The sequence below is a fragment of the Typopeltis vanoorti genome, chromosome 15 (genome assembly GCF_054136105.1).
Source record: "Typopeltis vanoorti isolate ZY-2024b chromosome 15, IOZ_Tvanoo_1.0, whole genome shotgun sequence".
NCBI classification, from domain to species: domain Eukaryota; kingdom Metazoa; phylum Arthropoda; class Arachnida; order Uropygi; family Thelyphonidae; genus Typopeltis; species Typopeltis vanoorti.
Genome location: NC_143563.1, coordinates 64,580,342 through 64,604,342, shown reverse-complemented (window position 1 = coordinate 64,604,342; position 24,001 = coordinate 64,580,342). Strand labels below are relative to the sequence as shown.

At 37.5% G+C, this 24,001-nt stretch overlaps 2 protein-coding genes across 2 annotated transcripts in view; one reads left to right on the top strand and one right to left on the bottom strand.

Annotated features, from left to right (window-relative positions):
• LOC150098825 (thyroglobulin-like) overlaps window positions 1-14,137 on the bottom strand; it is a 64,157-nt gene extending 50,020 nt beyond the window's left edge. Inside the window, exons 1-3 of the mRNA XM_090404703.1 lie at window positions 13,859-14,137; window positions 10,617-10,709; window positions 10,332-10,485 (exon numbers count right to left, since the gene is read on the bottom strand). Of these exons, the coding sequence (XP_090260829.1) occupies window positions 10,332-10,485; window positions 10,617-10,709; window positions 13,859-14,096 (485 nt within the window). The 5' untranslated portion in view covers window positions 14,097-14,137. The remainder of the gene's footprint in view (window positions 1-10,331; window positions 10,486-10,616; window positions 10,710-13,858) is intronic.
• Window positions 14,138-14,456: 319 nt separating this feature from the next.
• The window catches only part of LOC150098824 (uncharacterized), a 174,602-nt gene continuing 165,057 nt past the window's right edge, over window positions 14,457-24,001 (top strand). Inside the window, exon 1 of the mRNA XM_090405474.1 lies at window positions 14,457-14,552. The gene's annotated coding sequence lies outside the window, so the exon portion shown is untranslated. The remainder of the gene's footprint in view (window positions 14,553-24,001) is intronic.

The following is a 24,001-nucleotide window of genomic DNA, read 5'->3' as shown; positions in this document are numbered from 1 at the left end:
AAAGGACTGAAGTGAGAACAATGAATCAATAAATAACTGAATAGTATAAATTTTATTTCTTTCTGAGGAATAGCTCTGATATAAACAAGTTTTCAAGCTACCAAAGTAAATTGTAGTGAAACGGGAGAGTTTAAAAACGCGATATAGGATGGTAACTAGCTTTACAGGCTTTGAGAACTGAAGGAAATCATCGAAACTACAAGGATGAAAATTATTTGTTATAAAACTTCTTGATATCCAAATGACTGCATTTTTCCTTACTTCTAGCGTTCAAGACAGTGGTGGGACAAGAACACAAACAAGTCCATGAAAAAGTACAATGACGATCTACGTTTCCATTGTTGTAGAGCCAAAGTGTGAAGCTAAAAATCTGGTGGGACATGTTTCATACAGGAGAGATGTAATATCAACTACTAATAAAAAGATAACACCAACATGATTAAAAAGCAAAAGAAATGACCACGGTATAATGAGAATTATCTGGAATTCCACTTGACACATGTGCTACTTTAGATGAGGTTGTTTCTGCTAAGAAATGCTTTGATGTTTTCCAGGTTTCAAGTCAAGAGAGAAAATGAAATTGGATAGCAAAAAGCATTTTGTGAAAAGAACGTCAAAAAGTTTGGAACCGTTTCATGAGTCAGGAGATAGAAGCAGATATGAAACGCATGGAATGAAGTTAAGTACATTTTCGTAATCGGAATGCGATGTGGTTTCAGAGACCACAAAAGTTAAAGGTTGAAAGAATTGTTGAAAGGCACAGAAAAGGTGAGATGAATTGAGGAAGAGTGCAGTTTTTAGAATAATAGATGAAAATGAGCTTCGCTGAGGTTTAAATTTGGGCGACATACAGTACTAGTGTTTTTAGACGGTTATGTTTAAATGCAGATTTTTTTTTTTTTTTTTAATCTACAGAGGATTTACCTGTGTTCGCCATGTTTGTCATTTTTGATTTGAAAAATATTAAAGGTAGAAGGGTCCAAAAAGATGCAGTTCATGGTTGTTGCCCTTTATGGACATTAGTGTGTTTCTGGAGATTATTTTCTGCAGTTCTCATTAATCCCATTACGCTGCCTCTTTCTACACGAACCTGAATTAAAAAAATGCCACAGTTTGCAACAGGACTACAGATCACGTGATCTAGAAGGTGTTTAGCCATTGATAGGATGATTTGATTAACTATTTGGCTTCCCAAATGTGCAACTGTTTCCTTGCCATCCAGTGGAATGGGAAGAAGGCTAGATTCCTCCCCCCCCCCCCCCAGAGATCATAGCCTCAATGCGCGATAGACATCATTCGCCTTCCATGTCTAAGGGATGATTAGGGAAAAAGAAAAGATAACAGAAAAAAAAAAAAAAAAAAAATTGGGAACCCTGCTCTGAAATCTTATGTAGTTGTTTTTATTATTTTTTTAAATTCTGCTTTTCAATATTGGACTGCTTAAATAAGATATTAAAATGGTGATAAAAAGTATTCGTAAACTTGGATGGTATATCAATACCAAGCACAAAATTATAGCGCAAGTGTACTGTGTAGGGGGACAGGGAGAAACAAGGAACCTGCTCATGTTTTTCTTGAATAGCTGGAGGTTATAGTTCTGGGGGGAAATCAACCACAGAAGTAGACGGAATAAAAGAGGTACAGCAGTACCCCCTTGTTCAATCGTTTAGTGAAATTAGGCTACACTAATGAAGATACAAACTGAGACAGTGAAATTGCAAAAGCCATCCTGGTTGACACTAGCAGATAATGATTTTGCTCTCCAGTAAACGAAACCGGCTGCCAGTTTCGTTTACTGGAGACTCAAAGCGTCTCGGAAACCTTCTGTGTTCGAACTCTTAGCCCATCCACAACCCAACCCTTCGTGAGTGGGAGTTACAAAAAAAAAAAAAAAAAAAAAAAAAAAAAAAAAAAAAAAAAAAAAAGCCCATTTGTAGCACGTGCTATATTCATTTGCTTTGAAGAAAGTTATTATTTTGAATAGAAATTAATAATTTTTCTATATTTAATTACATTTAGAAATAATGTCTTTTCATAATTGGTACTTGCCAGATTTTTGTAACTCCCACTCACGAAGGGTTTAAGAACCGTAATTGTTGATATCTCTATAAAACGCGACATTATGGGGATACATACCTTTCTACTCGCATCCTTCTCCTATCCACAGTCGACTTAAGAACTGAACCTCTAAGTCTGTGCTTGTAATATATTATAAAAACGTTTAAGAATGTATCTAGTTCCTGAAATCCATTTCCTCCAGTGCACAGCGTTAAGCTGTGATCTGCATTCACAAGCGAGGTATGAGTGAATGACATTCAAGACACAGCAAAACTATTATTCCAAAATGCCGATACGTGATGTACATTCGTTCTGCTAAATATCAACAGACCTGGCAAATAAGCCATAATTTGACAATGGGCTCTTTCGAGTTCAGTGTTAAATTGGAGCACTTCCTACTGCTAGCAGAAAAGTGTTCACTTCTTTCGATCTCTTCGAATGATTATCCGAATTTTCTCTACCAGTCTCTTTATGACAAGTAACCTAATCGTGAAGCTTAACACACACACTCACACACACGAATATAATTTAAAAGCTTTCGTTTCGGTTTACAAAGTATATTATATTCGGCAAGAAATTATATTCTTCTTTTAACCCTTGACCCAAATATAAACAAAAAAAGCTTGTACGCTATGGTATCTTTACGACTAGTCTACTTATATATGAAGGCTACTGATTTCATATCAAGTGCCTCAGTTTACAAAGTGGTTATCAATGTTCAAAAGTCTTTCCATTTTTGTGCCCCCTAAATACACTTGATCAAAACATCCTTCACTTATTTCGATTGCTAACGATCCAGAGAGTCGACAGGTGTGTGTGTACTGCTTAGCAAGAAGTCAACGGACAGCCCCACAAAACTGTGGCATTTCTCCGCAAATGACCATTGTCTCTTTAGGCAAAATACACCGTGTCATACGGTGGCTGCTGTAACTGCGTGGTTTGTGGACATGAACATCACCACACTTGACTGGCCTGCAGAAAGCCCTGATATCAGTCCTATTAAACATCTGTGGGATTAACAGGTGAGGTCAAGGGACAATCTGCCCCACAACAGTCCTGGACCTCACTACATACCTACTGGAAGAATGGTCCAAAATTCCCCATTGATCACTGTCATACTCTTGTGGAAAGCAGACCCTGTAGAATTGCTGCAGAGTCATTGAAGCGAAAGGAGGTCCTACATCTTATTCAGGTGGGCGCCATGGCTGTTTGTTCTTCACACTAGGGCGTTCATTAACTTCTTTCCAAGCAGTGTGTGTAACACAAGGCCCGGTTTGGGAGCCATTGGATTATACCTTGCGTTATTTGATGACATCAGTTAATAAAAAAACATATGCACGTGCAGAAAACTAGCGTGAGGCAGCAAACGAAACAAATAAAAAGATAAATTTATCCGATAGGTAATAACCACTTTACTTGCTACTTCAAGAAATAAATTTCATTGGTTATTCCTATCTCACCTAATAAAAATATCGTCTTTTTATTTTTAGATGCATTTCGCGAATGCGCAGATCTATTTAAATTCATTTTGTTCGGGCGCATATAATTCTGCTTCAGGTGGAGTAATTTCATTCAAATTTGGCATTTGAAATATTTAAATTTGGAATAGTTACTAAATTTTTTTACTGATGTCAGTTTGGTTTTAAATCGATCTGTTTCTTCTAGTGAGGATGAAACTGACGGACCATTTTCGAGTGGAAAATTTAGGCAAGAGATTATTCGAGACGATGAGAAATGAAGCCAAATGAAAACTGCGCATTATATAAGCTAAAAATGACTGCATTCAGTTGATAATGAATGGCGTCGCCATAGAATAATGCTGTTACGAAAACACCTTTATGGCTGTCTCGGATACTTCTCTCCTTGTTTAACTAGTCTTACAAATAATCCTAACGTCTTCTTCCTCTTCATGACTTATTAGTATAATAACGTATGCCTTGATTCGTCCTTGACTGGCTCACATCTTACATAATTCTGTTGCTACAACTCGTAATTGTGCACAGAGAAGAAAGATTAAACATCGCAAGCGAACTTTCTCACCCCCCCCCTTTTTTTTTAATGCCACTTTCATACCAAGTAGTGCATTTTCTTTTATTCCTTAATCACTCCTGTTTGTCTTTCAAATTCACTATCCAAGCAACTGTTACAGGGGTTCTGTCGGTCTGAGAACCGGACTCAAAGTTGCGCATTTTCAGGGATCGAGGTCATGCCTATAGGCATCAAGTAGACTGAGTTATGAACTACCAAATAGATCCTATTTGCAGGAAATGATCACACTCACGAACACAATATTGCTATTTACGACCGTGGAAGGTGCTTCAAGCAGTTTTTATGTGTTCGAGTGGCATGCTGGGTCCAGCCTACAATGTCTAATAACTACGAACAAGTGTAAGAAGTTCCTGTGACAATAATTATCGGTAGAGATTTCCCACACTGGCGAAGCGAATCTGAAATAATATAAAAATTCACTAAATTCTTTTTTTGCTCTAAACAGTCGACTAATAAGTTACAGACGTGAAAGTAATTTCGAGTTGGGTTTTTGAATTACAGCCGAAGTATACAAACAGCTACAAAACGTTTATATTTTGGTTTTTAACTGTGTGTGTCTTCTCTGGCTGGTTTGTTTTGCGGGATGAAAGACCTGAGTTTCCAGGAAGAAAGTTCTTTCACCTCTGCAAAAAAAATCTTAGTTGTTGACTGAAAGTGAATTATTTAGTCGAAAACTAAAGATTTTTTACCTGCTAGACGGAAGGTAAGCCTCTGGCTCTGTCGGTGACAATCAAAGAATTGTTACCGACAATATCAAGGAGGTTCCTGTAACTTCGGGTATTTACGATGTTATGCTCTGTTTACCAACTTTTCTCATATCTGCCAGCCTGGTCAAAGTAATTTCAGTGTGCTGCTGACTTCGTCTTTAACAGTGTTAGGATCCATGACCTGTCACAACTAAGTAATTGGCTTCCGAGAAACCGAATTAACACCATGACAGGACGGTCAATCCTATTTACATAAAGACAATGTATAGTATAGACATAATGAAATAGACAATGTCTATACATCAGTCAAATAAGCATATTCTCTGTCTGGTTTATCTATCTCAAGGGAGATAAACCCAGTCTCCTCCGCATCAAATCAGCTAACTCACCTTCAGTTGAAAAGACCTCATAAAGGGTATTCGCATCCTAAACTGGATTTCAGTTCTTTCCGACCAGAGGCCATTGTCGTTACCGATTGAGCTATGCTGTTGACATTCATTTCAATCAAGCAAGTCCACTTTTGTAAGAAACTGGACACAGAAGACCACCTCATCAATATAAATTGGCTCGAATCCTCTGTTAAATGCACTGATTTAAAATGTCACATCACCTGTGCTTTTCACAAGTACAACTGTATGAAAGGGGGGGGGGGGGCTAAAACTCATGACCAGATTCTATTCCGTCACTTAATGTGACGAGCAGTTTGTAGCTGGATCGAGCTGTTTGCTCGTGTCGAGTGGGAAAATGATTAGAAGCTACAGTGGCATATTGCTAATCGAGTTTTATCGCTTAATATACCAGCAGTGCCGAAACTATTATTGCTGGAGGTGGGCGGGGGGGGGCTCTGAAAGAAAGCTTTCATTGAGTACGCCAATTCAAATATTTGCTTCTCTAAAAACTATTCTGCTTTGTTGTGCTTCGCAATCTTCTGACTATGAAGGTACCGTTTCGTAACAAAACCAGGCCGAACTGGTTAGCCGTGGGGTTGACGTACTCGATCTCCAACTAGTAGGCTAAGAGGTTCGAATTGTCATGAGTACGGATATTTGTGACTGCTTTAAGGTGGGAGATGAGTTTCATTACTTAGTGTGAGACCACTACCCTACTTATTGGCAGTGCCTGCCCTAGGAATTTTGACGCCCCGTGCAATAGCATATTTTGACGCCCCTTTCCCCTAAAAAACTTTTAATGACGTCTTAAAAGCCACGATGTTAAGCTAGGCTTCAACATGTCTGATCATGAATTCTAAATAGTAACATTAGCTAATGAAAATTCTTAAGTTAATGAAAAATGATCATAAACTATATTTTTTACAGAAAGAGACAATTAACCCTTTAATGGTGGAATTTTGTTCTGAAATTTGCATCTGCATGGGTAATTAAAATAAATTGCTACTAATATCGGCATTACTGGGATGGCAATGAGAAGTACTTGCCATGAGCTCAGAATTTTTGGTTTCGGTCCTTTCGCTTATTTTCTCTTGTACTACATTAAGATGTTTCAGTTTTTAGATATTTATGCAAAGCCCCGCTTTGTTTCTGAATATCGCGTTCTTTTTCCGATTTTCGTTTGCGATATTCAGCGCCTGATTTTTTTTTTTTTTTTTTAATCAAAGGACCTCTTAAGTATGAATTTTAAAAATTATACTAAATTTTATCAGATATAGTAATGTTAAAATTATTTTAAAAGCCAAATACTAATAACTGTATCAAAAAAGTATTATTAACAATCACTGCACAACTGTATTATTAAAATACTTAAATACAGTCTGTATTTATGTGTTTTGATTCTATTTCTTTAATTGGTTTACTCTTAACCAATTATCTCATTATGATCGTTTGGCCTCATTGGTTAAATGAGATTTACCCTCAGTCAAGGTCAACTCACGGCCAACAATGGAATCGGAAATGAATGCAAAATAGGTGTTCTATTACAGTCACGTCGTCTGATATTAACACCGAGAGTGCGATGTTAAACGCAACATAATACTACATTATTTTAAATGATTATGATTTTTTAAAAAAATATGCAGTACAATGAAGTTTTATTATATAAAACTTTAACAGAGAAGGAGTAAATGACTTTTTTTATGATTTATTTTTCGTATACTTTAGGCCGATTTTGCCGCTCCCAAAAACTTGTCGCACCGTGCAAATGCACGTGTTGCACCGTCGGTAGAGTCGGCCCTGCTTATTGGAGGCCTTAAGTGGCTTGATACATCCCTAGAGCAGGAGTTCTAGCTTGTGGAAAAATATATTAGAAATTAAAAAATAAATTTTTAAAAATAATTTAAAAACCTCCTTAAACCATCCACGGTATTATTAATGTACCATAGGTTTGCCACCTTTTCTGAGTGGGAGTCACATTAAAATTTATCTTCGTCGATTAATGAATTTCAGCTAAGACTAATGCCAGAAGCTAGACAATGAAGCCTTTGTCTTAGGCACCAAAAAACATTTAACTTTCTCCTTATAATGAAATAGCTTTATTTTGCTAAAAGGTCAAGGCTGTATCATTCTTGTTTATCATTATGTAACTCTACTATTTATTGTCATCGAAAGAGCATAAGTGGGAAGCTTCAGAGCGAAAGACGCGCTGTAGTAGATGGAGAATAAACTAGTGGATCTACGGAACCGGTTTGCAGGGGTGGCATTTGTGTTTCCACAGAATATAGTTGCTTGTCCAGCACTGCAAAGCGCATGCACCAGCCTCAAACTGCTGTTAACACTTATCCTTACTTATTCCATTTTATTGTAAACATATTTTCTTCTTCCTTTACGTATTAGGCCTAATGACCTGTTAGGATTCGAAACCGGAAATCCCACGGAATAGGTCGGCCAATCCTTATTCCCGGAGAGGTCTGTAGATGCGTGTGTTCACGGGGCCGGTTTGTCTGTTCTGAGGAACTAAAAACCCTCTACCTCCGTATGAGACCTGCTAACTCACCTTTAGTCGAAGGGGACCAGATAAAGGTTTTCCTCACGTCATAGACGGAAATGGGACCCAGGTCTTCGGACCTAAGGGCTTCGTCTATACCGACTGAGCTACGGAGACTCATCTATTATCTTATTTCTGCATTAATAGCGAACTCAAAATCAGTAGATTTGAGCCTCTACTGCTCGGTCGGTATCCACGATATCCTTCTGTTAGAAAGCCTGGGTTAGAATCCCATCCAAGATGCGAATCGATCCTTTATAAGAGCATTATTCAATTGAAGGTGAACTGATCTCATACGAGGATAGCATGCTTTTTTTTCCTCCCATAGACTTGAGTTTTTCACCCTGCAAAACAACCAAAGTGACACTAAATCTCAAAACCTTTTTCCTCGTCGTAATTCAACAAACACAGACATACACACAGCCGATCTACCATTCTGCCAAGACGACCGTGGAGCATCCTCGAAAACATCGTAATATATTACGATGTTGGAAAGAACTAGGATTGAATCCCATCTAAAGGAGTGAGAGGCCTTTATAACGTATATTTTTCAAATGAGGAGTTAAATGGGCTGGGTGAAAAGGGTTCTCAAACCAGACACTGAGGAACAACAGTTGCGGAAGCCATTATTTTAGTACTGCACATTTTCACGTATTTTCAAATTTTTTTTTTTTTATTTGTTTGTTCTTTATAACCTAACTAGTTATTTATGTGGGACTAATCAGCTTTGTCACAGGAGAGAAATACGGTGTTATATTTCATCATCATCATACGTATCAAGGATTTAGGCCTAGCATGGCCTGTTCCTTAGTCATCGTTGAATCGTTTAAGAGGACGTCCTGGTTTTCTTTTTCCTAATGGCTTGTACTTTAAGGCTTGTTTTGGTCATCTTTCTGTTTTCATTCTTTGAACATGTTCCATCCATTTATGTTTATATTTTTTAATTTTTTCTATTACTGGTTCTTGGTTTAATTCTTTCATAATATATTCGTTTCTTTTGTGATCAAATAGGGTATACTTTGCAGTTTTTCTCATAAACTTCATTTCTGCTGTTGTTAATCTTTGTTTGTCTTTTTGTTTTATTGTCCAGATTTCGCTTATTTTTAAATATTTTACAATTTTTACGTTTATATCTTTTTCATATGTGATCATACATCCTATGTAGTTAAATGAATTCACCTGTTCTAAGATCTTGTTATCTATTACTATTTTAGTTCTTGCTGGATCTTGTCCTTTGAAGGCCATAGTTTTTGATTTTTCTGTTGATATTATCATACCATAATCTTTGGATATCTCATTTAGATCTAAAATAGCTTTCTGTAAGTTATCTTCAGAATTTGTAATTATTATTTGGTCGTCTGCAAAGAGGAGTGTTTAAGTTAACTGTAGGTGAAAGTTTAATTTCTTGATGTAAATTTTTACTCCATTTTATTATTATTTCATTTAAGTAGATATTAAAAAGAGTTGCTGAGAGGGGACATCCCTGTCGAACCCCTTGGTTTATCTCTCTTGTATATGATAGCTCGTGATTTAATCTTATTTGAATTTGATTATTTTCATATATACTTGTGATAGCTTTTAGGATATTATTTGGTATTTGTCTTTCTTTTAATATGTTAAATAATATGTTTCTTTTAACTTTGTCAAATGCTTTTTCAAAGTCAATAAATGCAATATGTGTTTCTAAATTATATTCTCTTCTTTTCTCTACTATTAATTTTAGGCAGAAGGCTGGGTCTATACATGATCGTCCTTTTCTAAATCCATTTTGTACCTCTAGAATAAAGTTTTCGGATAATTTCATTAGTTTGTTATTTAAGATTCTGCTGTATATTTTGTAACATGAATTTAGTATACTGATACCTCTATAGTTTTTAGGGTCATCTCTATTACCTTTCTTAAAGATAGGAATCACAATTGCTTTTTCCATTCTATTGGGGGGGGGGGATACCAGTTGAGTAAATTTTATTTAAAAATAATAAGAGTCTTTCTTTGAATCTTGTTCCTGCGTATTTATATAGTTCTGAACCTAGCTTATCTTCTCCAGGTGATTTTCCGTTTCTTGTTTCTTTCAGGCTGATTTCTAATTCTTCTTCAGTTATTTCCTTTTCATTTTCGTTAGTTGTTTGCCAGTTGTCTTTTTTAAAATATTTGTCTGTCCACAGTTCTGTGTAGTAATTTAGAAATTCTTCTAATTTCAATTCAGTGTTCAATTTTATGTTTTCTTTGGTATCTGCATTTAGGTGTTTCAAAATCTTATATACATTGGGTCTTATTTTATATAAATCATGTTCTAAATTAGAAACAAATTTATTCCATGATTCTCTATATCTTTTTCTGACTTCTCTTTTAGCTATGGCTCTTATTCTTTTATATTCTATTTCATCTTCTAATCTTTTACTGCTTACCCATTTGTGATTATATTTCTGTTATATTTCAACAACACAAAACAGTGCATTAATATTGACTATACAACTACAACGAAAGGCATCGGTTATTTGAATATGCACAAATAATTAATGAGTGTGTGAGTAAGAGAGAGAGAGAATCAATAACGGATTGATGTTACAAAGAACTTACTTGTTTCCTTTGCATTGTTTTGGCTTATATAATCCATTCTCGTCGCAGTCGGGAATCCACAAGTGTGCGGAATAATCGAGATTCTCTTTGATGAGTTCATAACGGTGTTCTCTTGCAGCTAAACAAGGGAGGACATCTTCATCGGGCGGGTGTGCTGTTATAAGAAATTAATAATTGTCAAGTACTTTAATGACAAAAATTCTGTCAAAAATATTCAATATTTAGTCAAATCCCAAACATAGTTTGAAGTTACTGTTAGGTATGGATTAGAAAAAATTCACTAACCCTCTTTACATATTCCACCCTCACATTTCAACCCTTTCCTACACTGAAGCTTCGATTGTCCTCCAACAGACGATTCACATTTTTCATTTTCTTCTGCAAAGAAAATATGAAGAATGATGTATGAAACAATCTTTTTAACTTTCAAATAATGAATAGAGCATGTATATAAGGAAGCATTTATATAACGAAACACAAGCAAGGTTACTGAGCTCAATGTGCACTTTTTATTTTAAAAATAAATAAGGAAAAAAAATTAATATTCAAAAACAATACGAAGAAATACACAGAACTGGTGAGAAATGGGGAGGAGGGGGGGATCACAGCAAATAAACTGGTCTTTACAAACCGATAAACTCAAAATAGCCATCCAATTCTTGTCTATCCAAGACACGTTGAATTCCTTAATTAGGAGTTTCAGCCAATTAATACAGACGACTTTCCACTCTTTTCACCCTTAGGAGAGCATTTTATGTTTAATGTTTTGAGGGACAAAAAAACAAAACAAAAAAAACTGTACTCTATATGAGACTAACTCATCTTTAACTGAAAAAAGCTCCTTATAAGGTTCTTCGCGTCATAGACGAGATTGCAACCCAGCTCTTTCTAACTTAGAGCTTCTTTCGAAACAACTGAGTATGGAAACTCTTCACAAAATAAGTATGTTAGCTGCAATTACTAACACGGTTTTATTTCTTTCAAAATGCCAAGTAAAATGTACGTAGTCTTTATTCTCCCCACATACACTTTTATCAGCTTCATCCCCGAAACATTAACTGTGGGAGGACCGCTACTGCGATATCTGAAAAATCTTTTCTTCAGGACAAATCATTGATAAACAAGGGTGGTGTTATAGAGATAAAGTTGCCGCCTGGTTTTATTTATGTACTTCGCTGTATATAATAAAGACCTTCCTTTGTTGAACTAAGATGGAAAGAAGTCAACGGACATCAGTGTGAGGCAACAGACAACAGTCATGGCGCCCGCCTTAATAAGATGTAGGATCTCCTTTCGCTGCGATAACTGCAGCACTCCTACAGGGCATACTTTTCACAAGCGTACGATAGCGATCAATGGACATTTCTTCCTGTAAGCGTGTAATGAGGTCCTGAACTGTTGTGGGGGCGGAGGTTCTTTGACCTCACCCGGTGCTCCAGTTCATCCCACAGATATTCAATAGGGCTAATATCAGGGCTCTGTGGAGGCCAGTCAAGTGTGGTGACGTTCATATCTACAAACCACGCAGTTACAATAGCAGCCTTATGACACGGTGCATTGTCTTGCTGAAAATGATCAGTTCCGTAGAAATGCCACAAAGTAGGAAGCATTGCATAGTCCAAAATGTTCAGATATCTCACAGAGCTCAATGTTCGTGGCACGACAAACTGAAGTTCGAGACCAAACCAGGACCATACCATGAACCCCGAATTTCATACTTTGGATTACGCACACTGGCAAGAGACGTTCACCGGGCATCCGCCACAGCCGTCCATTTACTCGGTAGAGGGTGTAGCGTGATTCGTCGGTCTAACATAGCTTTCCAAGCTTCCATGTCCTACTGTACACGCTCTTTGCTCCACTGAAGACGACACTGCATGTTGGTTCGGGTAATGTGGGGCTTCCATACTGCGGTCCTACCATGGAATCAAATGTTGCGAGCCTCGCTTCTGAATGTTTTTGTACAGATTCGTGTTCCAGTCGATGCCCAGAACTCCGCATTCGACATGTCGCTTTTTACATAATATCTATCGTAGCACTCTACGCTCACGTTCGGTGAGTGTGGTGAGCCATCCACTGCGAATAGCACTTGCAATTGACTTTCTGCACTTCCATCTCAGTATAATGTTGATTTTGACCTGGGATGGCCCAATTTGTCAACAATTTGCAGAATAGATAGGTCTGCAACATGACATCCTATTACAAAGCTTTTTTTTTTTTTGTCCATAAGTCAGTCAAATAATTACATAACAAAATAATTACGCCAAAGAAGACAAAGTCGGTTCCATCAGCAGGAAAGGTCATGGCATCGGTGTTGAATTTGTTAATATCTAATGGAAGGGGAAAGATCTCTAACTCTTCTTCCTATTTCATTCCATCCATCTCTATGCTCTTGGAAAAACTTTTCTATTATCCAAAAAGAATATCCACAAGTCCCTTCTCTCTTTTTAACCTTTTGTCCACAGGTGACGCGAGTGGATTATAGGTTCTGCAGTCTCCTGTGAAAATGGAGTCTCCATCCATTGTGCTAGGCGGCTCGAAGAAAGACTGTTCATGAGTTCGATTCTACTGTGGTTGCCGACTAAATAAACTTTTTCTAAGCCTTTCTTCGACTGGTGGCCGACGGACTAGAACTCAGACTATCTCAGATAATATTACTCTTCTTCAAAACTTAGGGCTAAGTGGTGTCGCCTACTCACTTTGGGAATTAACGGCGTTAGTGGATTTTTTAATATATTAATATGTATATCTCAATACGTTACGTGATTTGATAGGTTGATGCTTCCTCCCCCAAATCTCTGTGGAACTGACTGATACTTTGAAGGAGCAATGGAACAAAACCACTAACTATATAAAAGCCGATGAGTGTTTTCTACTAGATTCCCTCCTATGTGTATTAATCCTTTAGGTTTTCAGTGGATATCACGATAATTTCACAATTGCGTAGATCTCATAGTCTTTCCTTTCTAAAATTGCAAACTGTTTAATAAAACAAAACTACGCAATGACGTCAGACTCCTGTTATTTTTAAGGTTTGTCGTTAGGATGTTATTCTAGCAACGTGTTGTGCAATAAAGAAAAAAAGATAAAAATAAAAAAAATATAAAGCGAGTGTATTTTCCAGCGTTTCAGTGTCGTGCCATAGTGGAAAATGTCAAGGATAAGTACAATTTTATTTTTAAGAGCGTTATCTATGTCATACAGAAATAGTTTTCTACCCTTCCCCGCCAAAAAAGTCTGTATAATACACATAATAAGCAAACTATATACTATTCCCTGCAAATGGTGAGTGCTCTATTTATGCTACACCTTTTAGCTGAAAGCAAACCTTTCAACTAAAAGGTGTAGCATCGTATATATCCTAATAGAAAAGGTCATTTGTAATACAGCTATCATTTGCGCACAATAATGCAAAGTAAGTCCTGTTGTTTTCTTAAACTTCGTCGTATTTGTATTTTATTTCATTAACTGGATTATCAGGGCATGGGAACAATACACATTCGGCGTGTGGTGTAAACGGAACTCACCTTGAAACTTGACGCAAACACTGCAGCAGCCAAAAAGTGATCCACCAGCTACAAGAACCCCATTGGTACAAGTGATGGGTGGACACACTATTCTTCTACAGAAATCAGACGATCGATCACCAGAAATTAAAAAACAGCTGCTAATATCTGAACACTCATTTATGGTGTTGTATAAAGAGCATTCTTCGTTGCCAAGAGTAAAAGTATCGGCGATAAAGAACAAAATCCAAAGGAGCATTTTTCAGCAAGCATCGAAACAGTGCATTAAAACACTGCTGATCGTCACAATAGTTGATTTGAGTAGGTCATGGTGCAACACTGAGATAAGATAAACGCTAGAATATCTACCTAAAAATGATGATAAAACAAATTCCACATTTTCCAGACCTGAAAAATAGATCAATTGATAGCGAAACCAACTGTTTACAGAGTGAAACATTTTATAGTATATCTGTAAATACCAACTCATTATAATAAAAAGGTATATTTGCATACTTATTCTCCAACAAGATATGATAGATGGTGAAGTGTTTAAAAAATATTTGAAGTATACACTAAAGTGTGAAACATACCTTGCTTTATTAAATTAGTTTCAAAGACTCATCATTAGAAGTATATAAATACTGAGCTAATATTGAAAACTAGCAACAACAATGTTTTTTGTTTTTATGTGAATCCCAACCACGAAAGTTTGGTAAGTTATTGCATATTTAGTATCGTAGTTAAGCTGAGGGCTGATCACAAAATATGGACTAAATCTCTCTTACTCAAGCCACTTCCGCAAATTCTCTAGTACTTGTTTAAGTTAGGGGATATTACATCCCATGTCGTTTCTTAGCCGAATAAGAAACTCAAAGAGTTTCATGCCGAATATAGTAGAAACTATATAAAGTTCGGTGATTCCAAGCGTAAGCAAATACCTGGATACTGCAGCAACTGACCCTTAAGGTAGTGCAAGCTGAGGCAACTCATGTCAAAGGTGGAGCAAGCTCCGATCACTATTCTTGATATTTAACCATAATGTGAACTTAGCTCCTAGGAGCTGTATTACTGTTCTACATTATGAGAGAAGGTCACTACCCAGACCGGTTTCAACCTTATGTATAGGTGAAGCGGGCTCTAAAAATAAGACGATCCCGAAAGATCGCCCAACTCAGCGTTGTTCCACTCGATGACAGGCTCACCCCGTCACCGAGAAGAACTTCTCAGCATTGGCTCTACCCAGTGGCAAGCTCACCCCACCCCCAAGCAGATCCATAATCTCAGTGGTGGCCCCACTCAGAGACAGGCAAAAACCCACCTCCAAGTGGAGCCTCTCAGAACCAGATCCGCCCCGCACCGGTTTCCACCCTCATTGGGGTCTCATCAGTGAGTAGGTAGAATGGGAGTTCATGTCTTTCATCATCGGCCTTTGGAGTATAAAGATTGCTGAGGGTCAGCAGGTAGTAATAGGGGAAGTTAAAGAAAGGTAGAGTAGGATAGTAGGAGGTAAAAAGAGGCCTCAGTCAACCTGTTTAGCTGTGTAACCCAGAGGTTGTGGCTAAAAGGTCTGTAAAACATAATCTCCTTACACCTGTTCTAAAAAAAACAACTTAAAATTTACACTTCACTTTATACGAAAAAGATAACTTTAGTTACATTAATCCAGGTGTCTGGAGACGTCATCTCGTAACCCCTAAAAAAAAGAAAAACGTTTGTTAAAATTTGGAACTTAGATTATTCTTAAACTATGCCTTACAACTGAAAAAGAAAAAAAAAAGAAAAAAAAAATGCGATAGCGGGATCCGTATTGAGGTGGACTTTATCGACCAGAGAACCGAGAGTTTGGGGAAAAAACCCAGCCCGAGTGATGCAGCCCACAAGGAGCTGCACCGCCTCGACGTAAGCCTTCGCAGCCCGGGTTCTCAGGTCTACCCCTCCTTAGTGAACTAGAGAAACCAACAAGTTGTACAATAGAATTAAGTATTTAGTTGGTCCTGAAAGGAGGACAAGTTTTTAGTTTGCCCTTAACTCTTTTTTTGTTGTATTTTTCTGTAAGATTTGAGAAGCTACTGTTTTTTCCCGGCCATTTATTATTTGGTGAAGAGCTTTATACAGACTCCTTTCCGTTTCTTCGTTTAAATCAGGGATTCCTTTTAGCTGTGCTGGGTTTAGTTCACTTAATCTTTCTATATAGAGGTCTCCCCCATTCGAAGCTTATGGTCTCAGGACCTGTGAGGAGGAGTAAAGGGGCTCCTATTTTGTCTATTGCCCTTTGGAGGATTACCTCGGAGTCTTCTGGGATTAAACGCATTAGAACCCTTTGGGCGTCCACGGCGGGGATGGATTCTTCCTCCGATTCCTCGGCTGAGGTAATATTGCCTTTTCTTGATTCCTCAGTCTCTTCTTGGTTTTCTATTCTGATCTCCCTTTCTTCCTCTTAGTCAGATACTTCTTCTGGGCATCTGTTATGTGGTTTGTTCTCTTCGTTTCTCCTTCTTCAGGGCTGATTGGTCTTTTTTCTGTGTTGTTGCTGGCTTCCATGTCTTCTACTTCTGTGGACTCTTCCGTCTCGATGCGAGTTTTCCTTGTGTTACGTTTCTTTTTTTTTCTTTATTTTCCATTCTGAGTTTTTCGTGGTGGCGGCTTAATTTCCTGTTGTTACTGTCACGATAGCTGGGGATTGAATGACTGGAGTCTTCCGGCTCCGTTGTTTTAGGCTCTTCTGCGGTTTGCCTATAACTAGAATGTCGTCCTTTTTTTCGGGTTCAGGTTTATTTACTGGAGTGGTTGCTGGGGTTGGCGATATAGCACCTCCTATTCGTTCTGCTTGTGTCCTGTTGGGACAAACGTCTACCTTGTGGGTTGTATTTCCACATTTCAGGCAAGGTGCCTCACACTGGGCTAGGGCATGTCCTGCCGCCATGCAGTTCCTGCATTTGTTCTTGGGGCAGTCTGCACCTAGGTGTTCGAGTGATCCGCACCGAAAACATTGCTTTCTTACACCAGGGTAGTTGACTACTACCCTGGCAGAGCCTAGAAATACAAAGTTGGGGACCTCGGCCTTCATCTCCATAAGGAAGGTCACCTCGCCAGTCTTCCAGTCGGGGTAGTCAGCATTGTTGGTGATTTTGACGTCCCGTACTCTCCCCATTTTGAGAAAACCTTTTTTATTATCTCACTCCCTTCCTCGAGATATTCTACAGGGAACCTTTCTATTCGTAGTGTCTTCAGTAGACTTCCTACTACGAAGGGATAGATCATTTTCCCTTCACATTCTACACCTGCCATTAACTTATTCCTGGTTTCTATATCTTTCACAACTACCTGGTATCTACCTGCTCCATAAGGGGTAAAACCAAGTATCTTTTGTGCCCCTACTATGTCGGCGAGAGCTCCCGCTACAGTCCTCTTCGGTACGTTGACGCCTGCCTCTATACCGAGGGTCTTCACTCGCGGCAGAAATGAAGTCATTTGGAAGAGAGAAAAATATCTCACTATGAATTAAGTCCTGGAAAAGTGGATAGACCTTTAAACCAGGGCCAAGCGCTCCCCGTTTGCAGAAATCTCCTGCTACACTACGTAGAGGCGGAAGACTACAAGCGGGCACAAGGCAAAAAGAAACTAAAAAAAAAAAAAAATTCTCACCAAGGCTGGAAGCTTCTGGCAGCAGGACTGGAACATGCAGCTCTCTTTCAGATTCGCTGGATCGGGCACTCCTCACAAACTGGATCGTCAGTTAATAGGTAGACCTAGTTAATATAATATCAAGTTTGTAGCGAACAGAACTTACAACCCTTCTATGAGTATTGCCGAGAGGTGTCCTAATAAATTATTAGATATATGAAGAGCCAAAGGCTTCATTTCGGCGACATATGACTTGTTTAAGTTAGGGGATATTACATCCCATGTCGTTTCTTAGCCGAATAAGAAACTCAAAGAGTTTCATGCCGAATATAGTAGAAACTATATAAAGTTCGGCGATTCCAAGCGTAAGCAAATACCTGGATACTGCAGTAACTGACCCTTAAGGTAGTGCAAGCTGAGGCAACTCATGTCAAAGGTGGACACCTCTCGGCAATACTCATAGAAGGGTTGTAAGTTCTGTTCGCTGCAAACTTGATATTAACTAGGTCTACCTGCTCACTGATGAGACCTCAATAAAGGTTGAAACCGGTCTGGGTAGTGACCTTCTCTCATAATGTAGAACAGTAATACAGCTCCTAGGAGCTAAGTTCACATTATGGTTAAATACCAAGAATAGTGATCGGATCTTGCTCCGCTTGGAATGTAATACATGGGATGTAATATCCCCTAACTTAAACAAGTCATATGTCGCCGAATTGAAGCCTTTGGCTCTTCATATATCTAATAATTCTCTAGTACTCTTTCAAAAGACACCAGACCTATTTAGGAGAAACACCTTTATGCTAAGGTATTTGCACAAGTAGTAACTTCAAAACAATAAGCGATTTCACTGATTTTTAACGAATATTTAAAGAGAGCAAGAATTGCGTGGTTTGTAAATTAGAAATTGCAATACATTATCCTATATTATAACAATAATATGCAAACGTTAGCAAGCTTGAGAGGCCGAGTGTAACCATAGCAACGACGCTATGGTTACACTCGATGCTTTTCAATCTTTAAACGATACATAAATGATTTTATCTTTCCGTGGGAGACCAACACTGATTACTAGAGTCTCTGAAGTGGCTTAAATGTACGTTATAATAATTTATGGTATGAAGGCCGATGCAATTTATAGAGAAGAAATGTTTGCCAAAAATAAATATGCATTACAAACGCTAATTCAAGCTTCTGGAAGATACAAACAATTTACCATATTTCTTGCTTTTGTATAAATATAAATATAGGAATTCATTTTGAAACCTTCAAATTAAATGAGAAATATTATTAAGTGGATAAATAAATCTGATATTGCGATATGTTTCATATGCAACATCAGATAGATTTAAATGTTAACGTAAATGCATCTAAATTAACCACGATCGATTTCAATTTGTAAATTTTAATCAATCGTGGTTAATTCAAATGTTCAATTAAACAATCAAACAAAACTTCGATTGGTGTTTCATAACTGCGTTGTGGGAGTCTGATTTGTTAATGCTTACAGATTAAAAATTTTCGTTGTATTTTATATGCTTCGAATTAACAATTTTTATACGTTTGTTCACCTCAAACAATATCACTGTTATTCCAATATTAAGTTGGCAAATATAATTACATTAAATCGCGTTTGCGACATCTGAGTTTACATACGCTACAAGAAAACGACAATTTTCTTTTGAGCATGCAAGCTTTTCAAACCTAAAAGCGATCTGCCGAAGATCGTATTCTTCTGTATCTCTTAAGTCAACACTTCGTGAAGCTAGTCACTTTTCCCTCCAGGCAAAGTATGAACGCAACCTTTTGTGTCTCCAATCCAACCTGGGAAATCGACAGAAGTGATATTTTCAAGTTCAGTAAAGATTAGCTCTTTGAATAACTCAATAGTTGCAACAATTGGTATACACTGGAAGTCGTTCAATATTGTCTGGAGACAGTATGAAGCAACTACCTTAATTTGTTTCGGAAAAGCATCTTTTAAATTGCTAAATTCGATCATATCTTTAGAAATAAACTATTTTCAATGATTTAAATTTAGCGCAATCGAAGAGGTTTTGCTAAACTACAGTCTATCAAAGAGGAACTGAAAATTTTATAATGAAACTGCTACTTCAAGACATCTTTATTCAACAACAACAAGATAAACAATACTGTTCCTTTAAATTCATAACATAACTAGATCCACATGTTTACAATACGGATATAAAGAACATCTATGCGAACAATTCGACAAGTAACCTAACTTGCTAATACATGTTTTGCTAATTTAAATCCAGAAATTAAAACCCAAAATAATTTCCCTGAGCACGATATTTATATCAATTCCATTTTTTTTTTCTTTTCAAAATGTGGAAGCTCATAATTAGGACCAGCACGAAAATTTGTTGAATACTCAATTTGCATTTTAATCAGATCACGTGGAAGGGGACATCGTTTGGCAAAATTTGTCAATTTTTCGAGTCTACTCATTTTTAGTTGGTGAAAATTCAAAATAAGAATAATAATTCCACTCTGGATTAAGGGAATTTAATTAAATTCAGTACTCAGGATCTCTATTAAAGATTTGTCGCGTCATTTTAATTTTGATCGGATCATTTTAATTACAAAATTAGACAGAGGAAAATTGCTTCTACGGTGCATATGATATAAGGTGAATCACATGCACGAAAATTTGTAAAACTAAAACCTATCGTACAATCGTGTACAACTAATTTCCCCCATAGCGACGTATCACTTAAGCTTTCACATGCATATCAGGGAATTCGAACTTGGGAAGAACATTGTCCACTTGACTCGACCAACCAGGTGGGCAATGATATGTACGTAAGCAAAAACGAGTCAACTTTTTACATTGTAGATTCAACTACTGTGAATGATTATGAAACGCGTTTCATTTTTAATTTAGATGTAGATGTACAATTTTTTTCCCCACTACAAATGGTCAGTTGAAACCAAAACTGATATAAATCAACAAATATTAATAAACTATTTCTTTCATTACGATAAAAAGATTCACAAAATTGAACCACCAAACAACCTCGATTTGTTGTTTGTTCAATAAACCCGTTTTCTTTCTTTAGGAAACGAATCTAAAAAAAGAAGCTTCGTTTATCTAACTTGGAATTCCAGCAAAAGCAATCAAGGCTATACAATACGTAATGGCTAATGACTGGGTGCAACGGGTTTGCCTGTTCCGCAGCACAAAAAACCCGAGTTCCAAGGACGGGAACTCTGCGACCTCGTGTAAGACTGGCTAACTCACTTTCGGTTAAAAATGTTCGTATAAATGTTCGCATCCTAGACAGATTGCTATGTTCTCATGACTGCACTACGGAATCGAAATATCTAGTAGGTACTTAATGTATTGTGTGAACTGCACCTAAAACGGCTCTCCTGGATATAGTTGTATTTTTTTTTCCTGAAAATTTCTTCAAAGGCCATATCCCGAGGAGGACGATGGGTATAATAATTTAAGTTATAAGCAACAAGATAGATGATTTTTTATCGCCCTGTGTTGGAGACCACTGTCTTTCTTTTGGGAGCCTGAAGCAGTTTAAAAAACGTTAGCTAATCTGTGTGCCCCAGCTCTTTACGGGGGGGGAAGCAAAGGGGGATAAAAAGTTTACGAAACTCTTATGGATGAAATTAACATACATCTTTCGAAGACGATGCTTTTGATTTTGCTATCATAAATGAAAGTGTAAAATGCTGCCATTTTTTTTTAAACTTCTACTGGTAATTAAATTATGACATAACTGTATTTGAATTATATTTGAAACCATTTCTAACTGATTTTTAAACCAACGGTTGTTTTGAGGCTTATAGCGAGAGAAAAAAAAAAAAACTAGACGTGGGTTCCCAGTTTATCCTAATCCTTGTCTCATCTCCCGTTATTAACACGTTTCAACCATTGTGGCAGAGACTATAAAAAAATAAGCTAAGGCTTTTATGTTCCCCTATAAAAAGTAGGCGAGGCCGTGTTTAAGCCCTATCTAACTTTCAGAGACTGAGTGGGCAGTTCAATTTCCATCATCAAATTCCTGCCATGTACCCTCAAGGGGTGTATAGGATATGATAGTGCTACATGAAAAAATTACATCATTACTAACTTCTTATTTACAATTTTCCTCCAAATCAGTCTGTTACTTGTCAAGACTCCAATATTATTATCAGATCTTATATTTCTATCGTCTAAGGCACTTTGTACCGTATCAATCCACCTCTTCCTCTGGGTCGTTTTCCTGCCAACCTGGCAGAGAACACTTGTTTTGCTAATCTTTCTTCGCCCATTCTGTTTAAGTGACCATACCACCTGAGATTAGCTCTGCTGGCGCATTCCTGGATGTTGACAATGTCTAGTTCTTTCCTAATATCCTCGCTTTTAATATGATATTGCCATTGATGCCATCTGTTCACGTCTCTAATCTTTCTCAGGACTCTCATATCTGAGGTCTCTAGTCTTTTGTCAAGTGTTTTACTTTTGACCCAGCTCTCAGATCCATAAGTTAAAAATGGTTTGAACACTGTCTTGTATACAGCTAATTTAGTGTTCCGACTAATTTCTCTCTTATTCTATATGAATTTATTCAATTGACTTCCCACCATACCAGCTTTGCTGATTCTGTTGTCTATTTCTATATTGAATTTAACATCTTCACTAAAAATCGTGCCTAAGTAGCTGAAATGTTTTACTTGTTCCACAGGTTCTCCATTCACAACACAGTTGACATTTTCAACTTTTTCCTAAGCTTCTTCAACAACCTCCAGAATATTTTGCCACCTTCTTGATATTTATTTTCTATATTCTTGCCAAAGTCCTCCCATGACTTTTGTTTAGCTAGTTTTACACAGTGTTTAGCATTCTCGCATTTGTCTCTGTATTCTCTAAGAGCACAAGCTGACTTATTTGACAGGAACTTTTGATATGCTTTCTTCTTTTCCTTCACTGCCTCTTTAACTTCCTGTGTCCACCATGGAGTTCTAATTTTTCTATCCTTGTAGACAACTTCACCACATGCCTCTCTAGCTGAATCAATCAAGGCTTTCCTCAAGGCTTGCCATTGAATCTCCAAGGTTTGATTCCTGTTCTCAAACTCTTTCATTTTTTCTTCAATAAACTTTGTGTATTTTAGTCTATAGTTCACATCTGAGAGCTGCTCAACTTTTATTCGCTTTAAAACTTTCTTACATGTTATTCTTTTCAATATGAAATTCAATTTTATCCTGCTCAAGACTAAATAGTGATCACTTCCAATTTCAAATCCTCTGTACACTCTGGTGTCCTGCACCAGGGAGAAAAAAACATCACTATCAACAATAACATAGTCAATGAGACTTTTCTTATTCCTAGCCTCTTCTCTCCATGTGAATTTGTGCACATTTTTATGTTGGAACATAGTGTTAGTAATAACCAGTCCATGTTCTGAGCAGAAATCTAACAGGTATTTGCCATTATTATTAGCTTTGCTCTTTTCTCCAAATTTTCCCAAAATATTTTTGTTTGTCTCATAATCATTTCCTACTCTGCTATTTAGATCCCCAACAAGGACCAATTTTTCATTGTTTTAGTTGCTTTTTCTAAAGCATCAAAAACTTCCTCCACTTCTACCTTAGTAGAACCTTCTGTGGGACCATAAGCACAAACAAGTCTCATTGTCCAGTTCCCCACATTCTCATATTTGCCCACATTACTCTACTTGAGACTGCCTGCCATTCAAGAAGATTAGCCTCGTATTTTGTGTTGAATACTATGGCTACTCCTTTTCCTTGATTGTCATTGCCTGAATATATCATTTTGTATTTATTGCTCCGAAAGATCTCACCAGTTGTTGTCTTTTTTGTTTCAGTCACCCCTATTATGTCGATCTGGTACTTATCTAATTCCTCAGCTAGCTCCATTTCTTTGCCATTCAGGCTTCTTATGTTGATAGTACCGATCTTTAACTCTGGTGATGTTTTCAGATTTCAGGTTGGGGTGTGTTTTCAGATTTGTTCCAGTAGCTGACTTTTCGCTGTTCGCCCTGGTTCCCTGGCGAAAACAACGGCATGAAATTTTGTCATGTTGTACCATCATTTTTTTATTTTGGTTTAACCAATAAGAATACAATTCGGTCGGCTAAATCCCAAATTGCCAGCCCATCCTCGTTCATTCAGTATCCAAGTAGATACCCAAAGGACGCACCACGAGAAGGTGAGGATTGGACATTAGGTCAGCAGCCCTGGTCGGTTCTCCGCATTCCTTTAAAGTCTATGTGGAGGTTTCCTCTCAGTTATACAGCTTTGACCCTTAAGCACCCCTGGTTCAATCTCCACTGGTAGCCAATCAGAAATAGCTGGCCCAAGGCTATCACTAATTAATTGGCACGCAGTGAAAAAGGCGACTAGTAACCCTAACACAATATTTTTAATGTCTGAAAATAGTGTGGGTTCGACGGCCGATTTTCTTGAGTTTCCGGGAGGAAAAACCCGCTAGCCCGTGCCAGAGATCGACTAACTCTGGAACCGGTCGAGAAAAGACTTAGTAAAAGTTCCTCT